The 16499-nt window shown below is 38.8% G+C and overlaps 1 protein-coding gene across 3 annotated transcripts in view; it reads left to right on the top strand.

Moving 5' to 3' along the window:
- LOC131223597 (uncharacterized) overlaps nt 1-16499 on the top strand; it is a 92091-nt gene that overhangs the window by 19793 nt on the left and 55799 nt on the right. For all 3 annotated transcript variants that reach the window (XR_009160575.1, XM_058219031.1, XM_058219033.1), the window contains exon 3: nt 3424-3508. Coding sequence is in view for 2 of the 3 variants with exons in the window: in XM_058219031.1 (XP_058075014.1) it covers nt 3424-3508 (85 nt within the window). In the remaining variant the exon portion in view is untranslated. The remainder of the gene's footprint in view (nt 1-3423; nt 3509-16499) is intronic.

Here is a 16499-nt window from a genome sequence, read left to right as displayed (position 1 = left end):
CTTCTTGGAATTTAGCAACCCCCCCTTTGTCTGGCTTTTGGCTAGGGGAAGAATCCTAACTATCGACAATCTGCAGTGACGGGGCTTGGTTTTGCCAGACATCTGTTCCCTCTGTTAGAAAACTGCAGAATCTATCAGCCACCTCGTTGTCCATTGTTCTTATGCTGGCGAGATTTGGTCTGTTATCTTCAATAGATTGCACCTCCTAGGTGATGCCCATGAAGCTCGCGATCTCCTCTTTCTCTGGCATGGAAGATGTGGAGGTGCGATCTCTAAGGCATACTGGTGCCTGCCCCCCCCCCCCCAAAAGCCGATCTCCTGTGATGTGATCGATTGGATGTCTAGCCTCCCAGACTCAGATTCTCCTGCTCTCCCCTGCTAGTTGTGGTCAGGGCTTGGATTCTGTCCAAGCTTGAGTTGTATAGTTGGGTTATGCCCAGTTTTGAGTTGTATAGTTTTGCTAGGATTTTGTTTTTGTTGTATAGTTGAACTAATTATTATTATTATCATTATCTTTGTTCTATTTTGTTTTTGTGTTTTCTTTTGTTTTTGTTTCATTGTTTTCTTTTTCTTTACGTCTTGTGCTGCCTTCCATCTCTTGGCATTTTTAATAAATTGTTGCAATCTTCTAAAAAAAAGTATCGATAAAAAACAGGTTTGTTGCAAGTGTTTTTAGATTTAAAAGAGGCATAATGCTTTTTGTTTAGAGATTTAAAACTAGTATGTATGTATCGAAAGGATCCCAATTGGGATGAGGCTCAGATGACGCCATGACGGTGATGATGTATATGCTGTTGTTTAGGTGTTATCTTTCAAAAAGAAAAGAAAAGAGGCTATTGTTTGGGACTTAGGTTCTGTATCCATCCGTATGAAGCTATAAGGCCTAAAAAGGCTGGAGACAAGTGCTATAGGAGAGAAATTAGTGATGCAGGACAATTAACCACTTGCTCTAAAAGCTCGAACTGTTAGAGTATGGCGAATTAATCCCTTTATCTCATAGCCCAGGCCTCACATCTCATGGGTTAGGACCTCGGCTGAACCCCCCTAATGGGCTCGTAGGCCCCAAATCACTTGGGCCGCCCACACTGAGTGTGTCCTCGCATCCCACGGGCTATCCCACTCGAGCCCGGTGTGAAATGTCCCTGCATTAATCACCCTCGGTGAGGAGTCTCGAACACTAGACCTCCCCCGTGGGCCCCAAATCACATGGGTCACCCATCCCGAGCGTGTCCCCGCATCCCATAGGTTACCCCACTCGAGCCCGGTATGAAATGCCCCTGCATTAATTAGGAAGTATTGAATTAGAGCAAGTGTCTTCTGTGACTTATGGGGCATCCTATTTTAGAAAGACTTTTTTTTTGCTATTAAGGGTCTAAATCTGGGTTACTTTAGAGTAAAGTTAGGGAGCATAGGTGTCAATTCATGATTGATATTTTGTTATTATAAGAAGCTTTTGTCCTGCACATCTTTAGGATTTATATTTAAAGAGGGAGGGATATAACAGGAAGTTTATAAACTTATACACCCATTGTTGGCATGCATATTTGCACACATGCCAAATGAGCTCAGAAGACTCTAAAAACTAGTCCCTATCCCCTTGACTCTCTATAGCCATAGCATTACTCTCTCCCGTGCACTGTTGACAGCGAAGTCGCACAATAAAATATGACTTGGGACTGTTGGCCAGCTTTAAGGGTTCAAATGGTGTCTAAATGTAGTGATTTTGGTGTCATTGGAAAGCTTGTCAAATGATATCTGCAACAGACTCAAGGTCACTCAAATCCGAGATGTAACAAGGGAGATCCGGTCAATTTACCAAAGGTGTGCAGGGCCAATTATGTGAGTAGTGTAGGTCATGTGACTTGGGACTTTGGGCCTACTTTTAATGGACCAAATGGTATCAAAATGAAATGATTTTAATCTCATTTGAAAGCTTGTCAAATTATCTTTGCAACAAACCCAAGATTACTCGAATTCAAATTGTAACGAGGAATATTCGGGCATTTCTTTGAGACTGCGTAGTGTTGGCATAACCAATGGCGCAGAGCCATTGGTGCCAAGTCAATGGCACAGAACCACTAGTGCAGTGCTATAGAGCCACAGATGCAGGGCAACTCACGCAGGAGCAGAGCAAAGCACTAGTGAGAGTAATTGGCTTCCTCTAGTCCAATCAGGGAGCACCACGTCAGCGTAACCGCCTAACTACCTTTTTGGCTGGAAATCAAGCATATAAGCCTATAAATACCCCTTTTGAGTCTCCTTTGAGTGGATGTTTTGGGGACCTTAGGCGGTGATATTCTCCTCCTTTGCTAAGGACAACCTTGCTAAGCCAGAACATTCTCCATGTTAGTTGCAAGCTTCACCTAAAAGAAAGCTCAATGTCTGCTGCTGAGGCTCTGTAAAACAAGCTGTAGAGGCCCTGAAAATAGTTGCTAACCCTATTTTGCGGCAGAGGCACTGAAAAACAAGCGCTAACCCCATTCTACCACAGAGGCCCTAAAAACAAGCGCTACCTTGTTCTGCATCGGAGGCCCTGAAAAACAGGTGCAGAAGCCCTGGAAATAGGCGGTAACCCTGTTCTGATACCAACAGCAGGTGCTACGACTGGAACATGTTCCGTTTCACTTCTTCATTCGCATCCACATGCACAAAGACCTTTACGTGATGAGTGACGATCAAGAGTCACGACTTTAGTTTAGCCTTGGAACCTCGTTACTGCATGAGGCCTTAACCAAGGTATGCAAAAAACGGTTATGTTACGGCTGTTACAAACATTATGTGAAGGGAACGGTGGTCACCGTTACACGTTACAGGGTTGTAATGGCTGTAATGGCTGTTACTGAAAAAAAAACAGCTTGTAAAGGATCCATAATGGCCCTGTAATGGCCCCACAACAGGTGTAACTGCCCCATAATGGTCCGTTATGGGGTCGATGCAGGATTTTTTTTTTTTTTCAAAAAGAAAAAAGAAAAAAAGAAGCCGTAACAGTCATTACAGTACTGTTACGGAATACAATGGTCCTAACCTTGGCAACTAGCCCGCACTAGTTGCTAGACCTTGTGCGCTAGGCATCAAAATGTTCTGCTCCCGTTGAAAAGGATATTTGGGTGCAAATCTTGTTTACAGCGGTGTTAATAATGTCAAATATAATTGAAGTCAGAGAAACTCTAATAGAACCATATTGCCGTAAAGAGAAACTCTAATAGAACTAATACGGAGCTTACTGTGCGAACGAGAAGTTGAAACTTCGGAATCTTATTTCCGTCTTTTTTGAGAAGACTACCAAAATAAAATTTCCTACATATTGGAGTCAACGAATAACACACACACACACACATACATGTGCACATATATCACTGCTTGGCAGCTTTCTTGCATTAATTTTGTAGTTGTATGACAATTTTCTTGGCTGGCTGACTACAGGGATGGTAGAATAAAAGTGATTGGTGGTGATAATATTGAAGGTCTTCTCATATCTCCAAAGAAGTTGCCCTACAAAAGTTTAGAGGTTTGTAAATATTTTGTTCATAAGTTTAACAATTGCTGTTGTTTTGTTCAACCTACTCTATCATTCTGGATATAAATAGTTAATAAACAGTATCCTTATAGATAATTTTGGGCAAACGATAGTTTTTTCTTATCTTTATTTATTATTTTTGCTGATTTATGCTTGTTTCAGTCAAAATACTGCAAATATCACCCAAATATTGACGATACATCAGCAAAATATCGCAAACATTGGGGTGTATCTGTGTGTACCGATGATATTGTTGTCGATACATGGGATTTTGTGAATACTTTTAATTTTGCGTTGCCCATGTGATACCAATAATATCAGCCAATAATTTGACAACTACCACTGATACATTGAGGATTGCCACCCCCCAAAGTTGCATCGATCATGGCTGTTGCGAACAATGTTTTAAATATTGATGATATCGACTGATATATCCCACGATATATCTTGTATCCCACCTGTCCGGTACGAAACATAGAGGTAGTGCCAAAATATCCCACATGTTCAATCCGATGGGCATTTTCAATTTCCGATCCTTTTTTTTTTTTTGTTGAAATTATGTTAAATTGATGTCAAATGATTACTAATCCATCGGTTTTTCATGTTTTGCATGAAAAATCATGGAGTTGGAGCTTTGATTTCGATATCCATTGGTTCTTCATGTTCTCCATGTTTTTTTTTTCCTCGAAATTTTCATTCGACTAGCTGTCAATTGAGGCCAGTGTTTGAAATATCTGTATCGCGTTAAGTATCACACCCTTGGGATACTGATACGTATCGGTTATCGCATGGGATATATCGGTTGTATCGCGTAATGTATCCCTGTTGTTGGAAATATGGGGAGACATTGGGAAATTCGTTGAAATTTTCAACGAAACTTCAATGATTGTTTAAAAAGACATCAACACACTCTTAAAAATCAAAATATTACATAAAACAAGTGCACATAATAGGTTTTCTTTGTATAAGGTCCTAATCGATGCGTTTTCTAACTGAAGCATATTCAAAGTCTATTCATATAGTTTATAAATGTATGAAGACGTGTGGAAACACAAGCAATACATTCAAAAGCAAAAGAAGAATCACTAGATCAAGTTACATACATGTTTGATTTTATGTTTGGATGCAAAGATTGCAACCAATTTGCGAGAAACTGGATTTTTTTTTTTCAATTTTTTGCAACTCAGCCCATCTCCTCTAGATCTCGAAATCGAAGCGCTCCCAAACCATGATTTATCTGACACGGATTTAACATAATTTACAGAGAGAAATGATTGAAAATCGAAAATGCTCATCGGATTGAACATGTGGGATATATCCCACTCCTTGTGCGTTTTGTATCGCACAGGTGGGATACAAGATATATCGTGGATATATCGGCTGATATTGTCGATAATAAAAATACTGGTTGAGACTAATTTCGAAGTATTTAGGAGTATTTGATTAAATGATCATCACAAACACTCTAATTTCAAAATTTGAGTGTAGGTGGTCCAATTTGGGAAAATTGGGGAAAATTCGAAATTTCCCCAATTTATGCTAAATTGCTTGTAGTGTTGCACTCCAAACATGAAATCAAGCGTGTATGAGGGCTGGCCTACTAATTTGTTTAGTCCTTGTCAATTTTTGAAAAATAAAAATCATTTTTTAATTAAAAATTAATAAAAAATTATTTTTGAAAATTTCCTTAAACAGCTATCAATTGAGACTAATTTCGAAGTATTTAGGAGTGTTTGATGAAATGATCATCGCATACACTCTAAATGTTATGCATTCAATTTAAATATTGTTGCATTAGTTCGGTCAGACAACGTGTAGCTTAGGACCCTATACAAAGGAAACCTATTATGTGTACTTCTTTTTGAGATGTTATGATTTAAAAGTGTGTATTTAGGCCTTTTTTTAAACAATCACTAAGGTTTAATTAAAAAATTCAACCATTTCTCAATGTCTCCCCATGTTTTCCAAAAAGTGCGATAAATTACCCGATACAAACGATATATCCTGTGAGATAACCAATACGTATTTGTATGCCAAGGATGTGATATGTAACACGATACAAATATTTCGAACACTGGTTGCGAGCTTCGTGGCAACAATCATGGCTAATGCAATTATGGGCTTGCGACAGGTGGGTGTTGTGGTGACTTTCTAGTGGAGTAAGCAAAACGAATTTTCATGGAAAATTTTCTTATGAAAACAAATAGTCGTAATAGTTTTCATTCCACACAATTCCATGGAAAACACATTTCCATTTCCACAAGTATTCCAACATTTTTTTCCTGGTTTTGAAACATGGCCTGCAAGAAATCTTGCAACGAGCGCAATGGAAATGCCATCATGATTTGATGCGGCAACGTCATAGTTTCCTAGGAATCGATGATCTCCCAAACATCCTTTCCATTTCTATTTCCAGGTATTTCTGGAAAAAAAAACTATTTTAGAGATTTCAAAAATTTTCACAAAAGAATTTTAACACTCTCAAACTAGGCCTTAATGAGTGATACTATAAACACCATATCTCCATTATCGATATCTTTAGAGACTTATTACTTCTTTTACTGTCTTAGGGCATACTTGGATGTTTTTGCTTTTGGCAGTGGATGAGATTCGCTTTCCTAAATCAGTAGTGAGATAAGAACGATTCACAGCCATTCCTGTTGCATAGTGGTGAATAGAAACTTGCCTAGTACGAGTTCATTTTTTTTGAGATGGCCCCAGCTACAAAAGTGGATTGATCCTGCTGAGAAGGCATCCTTCTTGATATATGGGTACATCCAAGTGGGCCCTAAAGATTTGAATTCATCAAAATAAGAGGCAGGGTTTAAGGAAGAGAGAATAAACACCTTTAATGCTGCACCCTAGACCCTTCCATGGTTGCACCATTTTTTAATATTATTGCTATAATTTTTACCTTGTGCATATATGTATTGTCCTTGAAGAGATTCAGTGCTCAAGAATGCAAAATATCTATAGAAAGACACCCTTCACTATCAATCATCTAATTGTATTTTAGTTCACTTTAATCCGTCTGTCGGTAATCAATGCCCCATATGATTCCCAGATGTGGATGCTCATACAAACACAATGTGGAGAGAAATGTTACAAATCCCATTTCTATAAATCCAGAACATGAATAAGGATATGGTTGTAGCATGTCTCAGACACGTTTTTTTCCCCTTTCTTACTACAAAATATTGTTAGGTCTCTATTGAATTCATAATGATGCATTGTCCATATTGTAAATTTTCAATTTATATAGTGCTATGGAGGGTACATGACGACTTTTCTTTTCTATCCTGCTTGTGTTCTATTTTCTTGCAAGCCATAGGTTTATATATATATATATATATATATATATATATATATATATATATATATATATATATATATATATATATATATATATATATATATATATATATATATAAAATATTTTCTTGAGATCATTTTCTTCATTGACAGAAACCTATCATCAAATTTTTATTTTTATTTTTTTCTTTTTAGCCCCGGGGGGGCGCGGGGCGGGGGGGTTGTCTTTTTATTTTTATTTTTAAAGTCTTGATTTTCCTTTGAGATCCATTTTGTTGTCTCTTTTGTTGTATTTGAAAGGTTTCATTTGAGTATTTGTTCTCTTTGATTTTTTTTTTTTTTTTCGTAGAAGATGCTTATCATGGGGCATTTGCTTTTTGTATGGCAATTTATTAAGATCTAATTGTGGTTACTGTAGAGTATATGGTGATATATGAATGCTAGCCAACCCTAATTTGACTTTTTTTTTTTTTGGGCTCGAAGACGGTCTTTTTTTTTTGGGCTCGAAGACACTCGTCCATTGTGGGATGTGTTCTCAGAGATATGAATGACGATAATTCCCTCGCCTTCATGGGCTGATTTAAAGCAGAGGTTTACCAATGCCGAGTTGCTCGCTATTAAAATTGGGTTATCTATTGTCCTTAACAGATCCTCCTGGCCTATTGTTGTCAGGCGATTCGTCTCAAGTGATTTCTTGGACTTTGGATCTATTTTTTCCCCTTGGAAGTGCTCTTTTCTTGTTCATGAGATCAAGAATCTCATATTGGGTGTCAAATAGTTTTTAGGCATCTTTCTGGAGATGCCAATTCCATTTAGGGCCTGTTTGATTTGCCATAATTCATGTGAATTGGGATTAAAAACATAATTATGGTTTTTCCAAAAGAGGTTGGAAGGGAGGTGGAATTCCACCTTGAAAATCAGGTGAAATTCAAATTCGAAATACATGTTTCGAAGTCAAAACTCCCTGGGCCCCACCATGATGTATTTGTTATATCCATGCCGTCCATTCATTTTTTCATGTCATTTTAGGGCATGAGCCCAAAAAATGAGGCATATCCAAAGCTTAAGTGGACCACATCACAAAAAACAATGGGGATTGAGCGATAACCATTGAAAACTTCTTGGGGGCCGCGGAAGTTTCGGATCATGCTGAATTTATGTTTTCCCTTCATCCATGTCTATGTGACCTTATGAACATGTTGGATCTCAAATAAACATTACGGTGGGCCCTACGTAGGTTTCAATGGTGGGCGTCATTATTCCCACGGTTTCTTGTGGTTTGGTCCACCTGAGTTTTGGATTTTTTTGGGCTCATTGATGTAGGATGCATGCATATGGCTAAATGGTGAAGTGAGATCAGTTAACAAATTATATTAAATAATCAAAATCACAAATCATGCCAAAATCATCAAATATCTCAAGAATCCAACATGAAACTATGAATAGTCTAGACCACAATTAACAAACTACGCCACACATGATCAATGAATACTAGAAATTAGTATCTAATGGATGTGAGGATACCTAAATAACATAGGAGTAAGCTTATTTCAAAAGGGTAGAACTATTACTATGTAGGGCTTACTCAATTAGAATGTGGGCTAACCTAGGTTCAAGGAATGGGAAAAAAGACAAATTAGGGTTTTGACGGCTTAATTAACTAAGGGATTTTGGGTATTAATGAAGAGAATTAGGGATTTGAGTGGGTGGAGGTTTGGGGTTTTAAGTTATTTAGGGAAATTGGGATTCTAGGGTTTGGAAGATTTGAGGAAAATTGGTAGGTAGGGGATCTAGGGTTAGGGTTTTAGAGAGGGATTTAGGGGTTTTGATGTGGGTTAAGAGAGAATCCAAAAGGGAAAAGGCCTGGACTGTATGGCCAGCTTAGGGGCTCGCACGTGTGGCCATACGGTCGCATGTGTGGGTCGTTGGCTAGGGTTTTGGGGTTCTTAATGGTTGGGTTCAGTTGGGGCTGAAGTTGGATGATGAAAAGTTGAAGAAAGAGATGATTTGTATGGTTTTGGATGGGAAGAGAAGAAGAAAAATGAAGTTTTTGAGGAAATACCTTGTTTTTGATAGAAAGAAAGAGAGAAGGAAATGATAGATGGAAGGCTCACACTTCCGTTGAATGGGAATGGAATCACACCACACCTAATCTCTAAATCGTATGGAGAAGCCTTCAAATCGCATGAAGAAATAAAAGGAACGTTAAAATATCATGAAACAACAACATAGATAGGTTTACACACCCCCTTTCTCTTTTATAGTCTTAGAAAGAGACTTTTACAAAAAATGTCTCTCAGGAAAGAATTCTCATAAAAAACCCCTATCTCAAGTAAAACTCCAAAGATAATAAAATAAATGACAAAAAAATACTCAAAACAAATAAATCTAAACTATTCGTGGCCAAATGGGTAATCCAAAATCAAGACGGTCCATTGCGCGCGATCCAATGGTTTGATCGATGCGTGCACTTGATCCAACGGTTCTGACTCCTCAAGAATGCAACCCACATGCATCTTCCTAGTGTAAGGTCTTCAAAGATGCATCAAATGCATGTGGGGTCTTCTAAATGGTCCACTCGACCCACTTTGGCCCGTGTAGTGGTCATCCATCCAGAGGGAAACTGGTGATGATTTCCTCCTTTGGTAGACCCTGAATGGTGCTCTGATGTCCTCATCACTCATGTTGTAAAATGATACGAAAAAATGCATGGGCAACATGGATATAAAACACACATCATGGTGGGGCCCACAATTTTGCCACCTATTATCTTAGGGTCTTGTTTTATGAGGGTCTTGTTTTTTGAGTGAGGGCCTGCCAAAGATGTCAACATTTTACATCCGATTTTCCAAGGTAAGTAATAAATGCTAAATTCCAGTCAAATTCCATGTTAATACAACAAATCAAACAGGCCCTTTTTGCTTGAGGAGGGTTTTCATGGACCCTCTGTGGTGTGATGGCATCTATCCGTTGTCTTGATGGATGAATGCTTTGTATTTTCCCCTTTGTAACGAATTTCATTCCTGATAAAATGTAACATCCGCTACAACATGCTTTGGTTAAAACACGCCCTAGAAATGTTGCGTGAGTATCCGTACCAGTATCGGCACTGTATCATGTCTATCCTGGTCAGTTGAGCTTTTGCAAGTATATGGTTATCTTAGATTTCCATTGGAGGAATGTATTCTTGTGGGGTCAAGCCACAAAATCAAAGGTACGTTGTCGTAAAAATTAAAATTGTTGACAAGTCCAACATCCTGATCTTAGTTGTAGGATCCTTCTAAATAAGCGTTGCTCCTGCTTTGAATCATGCTTCGGACTCCCTCTCCTGCTCATGCTCCCTGCCCATTTATACTTAATTTTACATTTTGGAACAGATGCATGATATATGAAAGGGGCAGATTTATGCAATCTTAAAAAAAAAAAAAACAAATAAAATATCAGCCTTATACATCATAAACACAAGAAAGAAATAAGGTTAATATAGCATTAATTATGGCCATTCATCACAAACACGAAGTATTGAATCTTAAAATCTGATTTTAGTTGGATCCGATGAAAGATAGAACTTTCGTCTTGCAATAGGTCCGTCTAACGATCCAAGTGGATTTTCTGATCTAGAAAAATAGGAATTTCCTGGATTGGGAAATCTGAAAAATTCAGAAAAGAATTGGTGGTTCTTCAAATTTAGATTTGGGTGGTGGGTTTTATGTGGGGTTGAAAATCTTTTGATATCTAATGATTTAGATAAAAAGAAACAAGATCGACTTCTAGATCTAAAGATTTTAGGAAAAAAAGAAGAGAATAAAGTTAAAGAAAAAGAGTACTTTGAGAAAAAAAAGAAGAAGGAAGTAGGGGATGAGAAATCACTTCCCTGGGCCTCACGCCCTCTTCCAATCATTGGAAGTCGAAGACGAAATCGTCAGAAGCAAAAAACTCTTTTTTTTTTCCCTTTCATAAACATAACATAATATGCTTTAGGCTTAGGGCAACCTTTATAAATTCATAATTACATGAAATTACCAAAATACCCCTATTAAAAAAAGTTTTTTTAAAAAAAGAAATTTGCACAAAAATTGTGCGCAAACTGTCTCAAAACTAAAATAAACCAAATGTTCATAAACTAAATTCAAATTTAAGATGTCCGATGGGCCCCGATGATAGCACCATGAAGGTGGCGTAATGAAGGTGGGCCGTAACGATCCAACGGTCCAATCACACCATCCTCACGATCCAATGGTCTAAATGTCTCCTTTAAGCAACTTGCACATGTTACGAACACATGTGTAAGGTCTTCAATCTCTAGAGACCCGATTCGTATCCGTCATCTAACCACATTGACACGGATAACGCACGCCTCCGGCGTTGATATACTTTGAATGGCCTGATGTCCGCATCAACTCCCCTTGGTTGAGAAGATCTTGACTCCGGTGAGATAAAACTCTTGTGCTTTTCTAACAAATCTGCATCAGTCCCTGCAACTCTGCTTCCGTTAACCATGTACAGTCGGATGATGGTCTGTTCTTTCACTTCACCCAGTACTTTTGAAATCCACCGTCTTGAGTGGAAACAATAATTCCTTTAATTTCTTCTCTTTTCTCAGGTATAGTAGGCATACGTGGTGTGGGTTGGGAAGAAAATTCAGAAATTGGCCAATGGTTTGGAACAAAATTAGGGTCTATGGGATGGCTTGAATAAGGCATTAGATCCTCCACATTGAATGTTGAACTAATCCCCATGCGAGGTGGAAGATCTATCACATACGCATTGGACCCAATCTTTTTCAGAATCTTAAATGGTCCAGCACTGCGTGCTTGTAACTTCTTAACAGTACCTTGTGGGAACCGTTCTGACCTCATCCTAACCATTACATAATCACCCTCATTAAATTCTTGAATTCTATGATGTAAGTCAGGGTCCATTGTGATTCCCTGCCCAGTTGGAATCACGAAAGGCCTGAAGAGACAGAGGACCTTTTGTGTACCATAAGGCATGATGAATAGTCCCCTTAAGATATCTTAGTACTCTTTTGGTTGCAGATCAATGAGAGGAAGTGGGACAGTGCATAAATTGGCAGAGTTGGTTGACAGAGAATGAGATGTCTGGACGGGTGAGGGTGCAGTATTGTAATGCCCCAACCGTTTGCCTATATTCTGTCACTTGATCAGCAGTAAGTGGCTCATAGTAAGGGACAACTGAAGTCCTGATGAACATGGTGAGGGAAAAGGTTTAGCTCCTGCCATTTTAGTGCGATGGAGAAGATCATTAATATATTTAGTCTGCCTTAAGTGTAAACCATAAGAGTCCCTGTGAGCTTGAATGCCAAGAAAGAAATGCAAGTCACCAAGGTTCTTCATCTTAAACTGAAGCTGGAGCTGACTGATGAGGGAAGAAATCATGGTCTAATGTGTCCCGGTCAATAAGATGTCATCAACATAAATGAGAAAGAACAAATGAACATCATTGTTGTGATAAACAAACAAAGAGGAATCCACAGTGGATGAGGTAAAACCAAATTCCAAGAGTGATTGGGACAGCTTCATAAACCAGGCCCGAGGAGCCTGTTTCAGGCCATAAAGCGATTTCTTAAGTCTGCAGACATAATCAGGAAATTCTGAGTTAACAAAACCTCTAGGCTGCTCCATATATACTTCCTCCTGTAACACTCCATGTAAGAAAGCATTAGAAACATCCAGCCGAGTGATAGTCCAGTCAAATTTAATGGCAAGAGTAAGAACAATCCGAATAGTTGCAGGCTTGATGACTGGACAAAGTCTCAATATAGTCTATGCCACTTTCTTGTTGATAGCCAATAGCTACCAGCCTTGCCTTAAATCGATCAACCTCACCCGTTGAGGTTTGTTTCACATTGTAAACCCACTTGTTATCAATAATAGTATGGTCAACAGGTCTAGAACAGAGAACCCAGGTTTTATTGGCCATCAAAGCATCATACTCCACTTGCATGGCATGACACCAAGCCGGATCAAGAGATGCTTATTTGTAAGAACTAGGTTCAAGAGGTACCATAGTACTGGTTAGAGCAATAGGTGGGTGTTTAGTGGAGTGGAAGGAGGTGAAATTAGGGAACTCACGGGTTCTGAGGGTGCCCGTTTGGGATCTAGTAGTCATAGGATGCAATTTTGGAGGTTGAGTGTTTATAGGAGGCGATGAAGGTATGCTAGGTGCAGGGGTAACTGAAATGGACAAAGGAATAGATTGAGATGGAGGGTCAGAAGTGGATGTATTGGTAGGAGGAGAATCTGATTCGGTAGAGGAAGGTGTTTCAGTGACTGTAGGAGAAGGATTAGGATGAGAAAAAATTGGAGGAGAACGAGATGAATCAAAATTTGAAATAAAAGGAATGGGAGGAGATGTACCTATCGAGGAAGACATGTTGTTAGAGGTAGAGATGGATTGCACTTCTTCAGCTGTAGGAAACTTAGATTCATTAAACACAACATGCCGAGACACATATCCTGTGAGAAGAAGGGTCAAGACACCTATACCCTTTTTGATTGGAGCTGTAACATAGGAAAATATACCTCTTAGTTCTAAACATCAGTTTGTTAGAGGAGTAAGTCCGTAGTAGAGGATAACATGCACAGCCAAAAGAGCGCAAGGTTGAATAATCAGGATCTGTACCAAACAACTTAGAATAACCGATATTTCGAACACTAGTTGTAAGTAGCCGATTAATGAGAAAAATGGTTGTAAGAAAAGCATCAACCCAATAAGTAGTAGATAAGTGAGATTGAGCCAACAAAGATAACCCCATTTCTGTGACATGTCTATGTTTTCTCTCAGCCACTCCATTTTGTTGAGGTTTGTGTGGATAGGTGACTCTATGATGAATCCCATTGTTTTGAAGGAACAATTGAAAGTGTTTGGACATGTATTCCCTACCTCCATCAGTTTGAAGTTGCTTAATTTTGCAGGACAATTGATTCTCAATTAGGAGTTTAAATTTACCAAAGCAAACATATACATCTGATTTGTTATGAATAGGATAAAGCCAAGAATAACGAGAAAAATCATCAATAAATATAACATAATAACGACAACCACCAAGAGATTTGGTGGAACAAGACCACACATCAGAATGAATAAGCTCAAGAGGAGAGTTAGAAGTTCGCATAGAATTAGAGAAAGGAAGTTGTTTACTTTTGCTAAATTGGCAAGGTTCACAAACATCAGAGTTATTTAAAGAACCAACAAAAAGAAGAGAGTGTTTGTTCAACAAAAACGATACAACTGAATTGGAAGCATGCCCTAATTTAGAATGCCAAACTCAAATAGGTGCTTTAACTTCTACAATGGCTGCCATAGCAAGCGGCTTATTGAGATCTAAATTCTGCAACTTGAGAGGATAAAGTCCACCACTACTCCTGCCTTCCAGCAATGTCTGCCCCGTGTGATTGTCCTTAACAAAATAGTGAGTTCTAGTGAGTATAAAGAAGCAATGGTTATCTAGACAGAATTGATTGATGGAAAGTAAATTTGCACAGGCTTGAGGACAATGAAGAACACGATCTAGTTTAAGTTTGGAAGTAGGAGTGTGAAAAATGGTAGAGCCAGTGTTATAGATACTCAAACCTTGTCCATTACCAACAACAACATTCTCTTGACCAGTGTAAGGTTGATGGAGTGTCATCTGCTCAAGATTGGACGTGATGTGCTGATTAGCTCCATTGTCAGCAAACCAGGTCTCTTCACCTTCTTGTGTGGCATTAGAGTGTGCAACCATTGCAACCAGTTGAGCTGGAGGATGTCGGCCTTGGTAAGCATAGTCCATGCGGTGGAAGCAGTCAAGAGCTCTATGATTAGACTTGCCACAGATCTGACAGGGTGATCTGGGGGTGCTGAATGGTTGCTGCTGTTGCTGATTGGGTTTTGGAAACTGATAAGGCTGCTGGTTGGACTGTTTAGGAGGAGTTGGAGAGTGGTAAGGTGTTTGCAATGAGGGCCGGTTTGATTTTCCAGGATATTTGGGCTTGCGGTTAGTGAAGTTTTGGTGCTGGGAATTTTGGTTGGAGCGTGGAGGAAAGTTGTTTTGCTGGGAATTTTGATGCTGAGGTTTTCGGGCAAAGAAGGCAAAGTTATTGGTGTCAGGTGAAATGGTTTTGAGTTGGTGCTCAAGTAAGAGTTCATTGGATAGTAGTTTAGCTTGAAAATCTTCAAAGAGATAGTTCTATCTCGAGAAGCAATAGAAAGAGATGTGATAAAAAGAAGGAAAGAAGGATTCAAACCAGAGACAATATAATTAATTAGATCATCATCATCAATGTGTTTCCTGGCTGCACCAAGTTCTGCTACAATCTCCTTTGCATTATCTAGAGAGGTGGAGCAGTTTCTAAAGCCTTGAGATAGGGACTGAAGTCTTCTCTTCAGATGGCCAATCCAAGATTTGGACTGAGAGGCAAACTTGTTGGATAAAGTAGTCCAAGCAGCCTTTGCAGAAGTGATGCCATAAACCGAGGGTGCCACCTTATGAGAAAGAGTGACATTAATCCAACCAAGAACAAACTGATCCTTTTTGTGCCATAAAAGAAAAGCTGGATTGAGATTAGAGGTCTGTCTTCGCTGATCATCTGAGAGGAACTTATTTGGGCACAGTTCTGAACCATCCACGATGCCCATCAAATCATTACTTTTGAGTACATGAACAATTTGTGATAACCACATGAGATAATTCTCCCCATCAAGCTTAGCCGAAACAAGTTGACTCAGGTTAGGAGCAACAAAAGCAACAACATGAGAGTTTGAAGAAGAGGAAGCCATGAGGATAGGATAAGAGAAAATATATGGATCAGACGTGAGTCAAGGGCTCTGATACCATGACAGAGATTGAATTGTTTGGAATTCTGGCTTCATGACCAGATCCTAGAGGTATATTGTATATATATACACTTAGGATATTGTAGGTTACAAGAGATTTGAATTTACAAACAAAGAGGAAAATAACAACATAATAACAACCCTAACAAACATTTGATTTGAAATTTAAAATACAAAACCCTAATAAACATTTGATTTGAAATTTAAAATACAAAAGAGATTGTAGATCAGGTTTGTTAAGGTTGTTGGAGAAGATCAATGGATTTGACTGTCTTTATCAGTGATCTCAGTTAAAGTTACGGATGTTTTCTGCTTAACACTGACCTCATCCTAACCATTACATAATCACCCTCATTAAATTCTTGAATTCTACGATGTAAGTCAGTTAAAATTTTGTATTGTTCATTACCAGCATTTATCCGCCTCCTAATCTTTGCATGCAACTCGGCTGACTCTGAGGTCGTTTGGGTGACTGACATAGGTAACAAATCTATGGGTAGTCTAGGTTTATATCCACTAACAATCTCGAATGGACTCATACTCGTAGACCTATTAACTGAACTGTTATGTGCAAACTCGGCGACTGGCAGGACTAAGTCCCAAGTTTTAATGTGTTCACCCACTAAACATCGCAGTAGATTTCCGAGACTTCGATTCACAACCTCAGTTTGGCCATCAGTTTGAGGATGGTAGGCAGACGAGAACTGAAGTCTCGTACCCATCATATGCCATAATGTCTTCCAAAAATAACTAGTAAACCGGACATCCCTGTCAGACACTATGGTCTTAGGCAAACCATGTAATCCAACCACCCCCTCAAAGAAAATCTTAG

The sequence above is a fragment of the Magnolia sinica genome, chromosome 13, assembly GCF_029962835.1.
Source record: "Magnolia sinica isolate HGM2019 chromosome 13, MsV1, whole genome shotgun sequence".
NCBI classification, from domain to species: domain Eukaryota; kingdom Viridiplantae; phylum Streptophyta; class Magnoliopsida; order Magnoliales; family Magnoliaceae; genus Magnolia; species Magnolia sinica.
The sequence above is the reverse complement of the archived record's forward strand: the minus strand, read 5'-3'. Positions and strand labels throughout refer to the sequence as shown.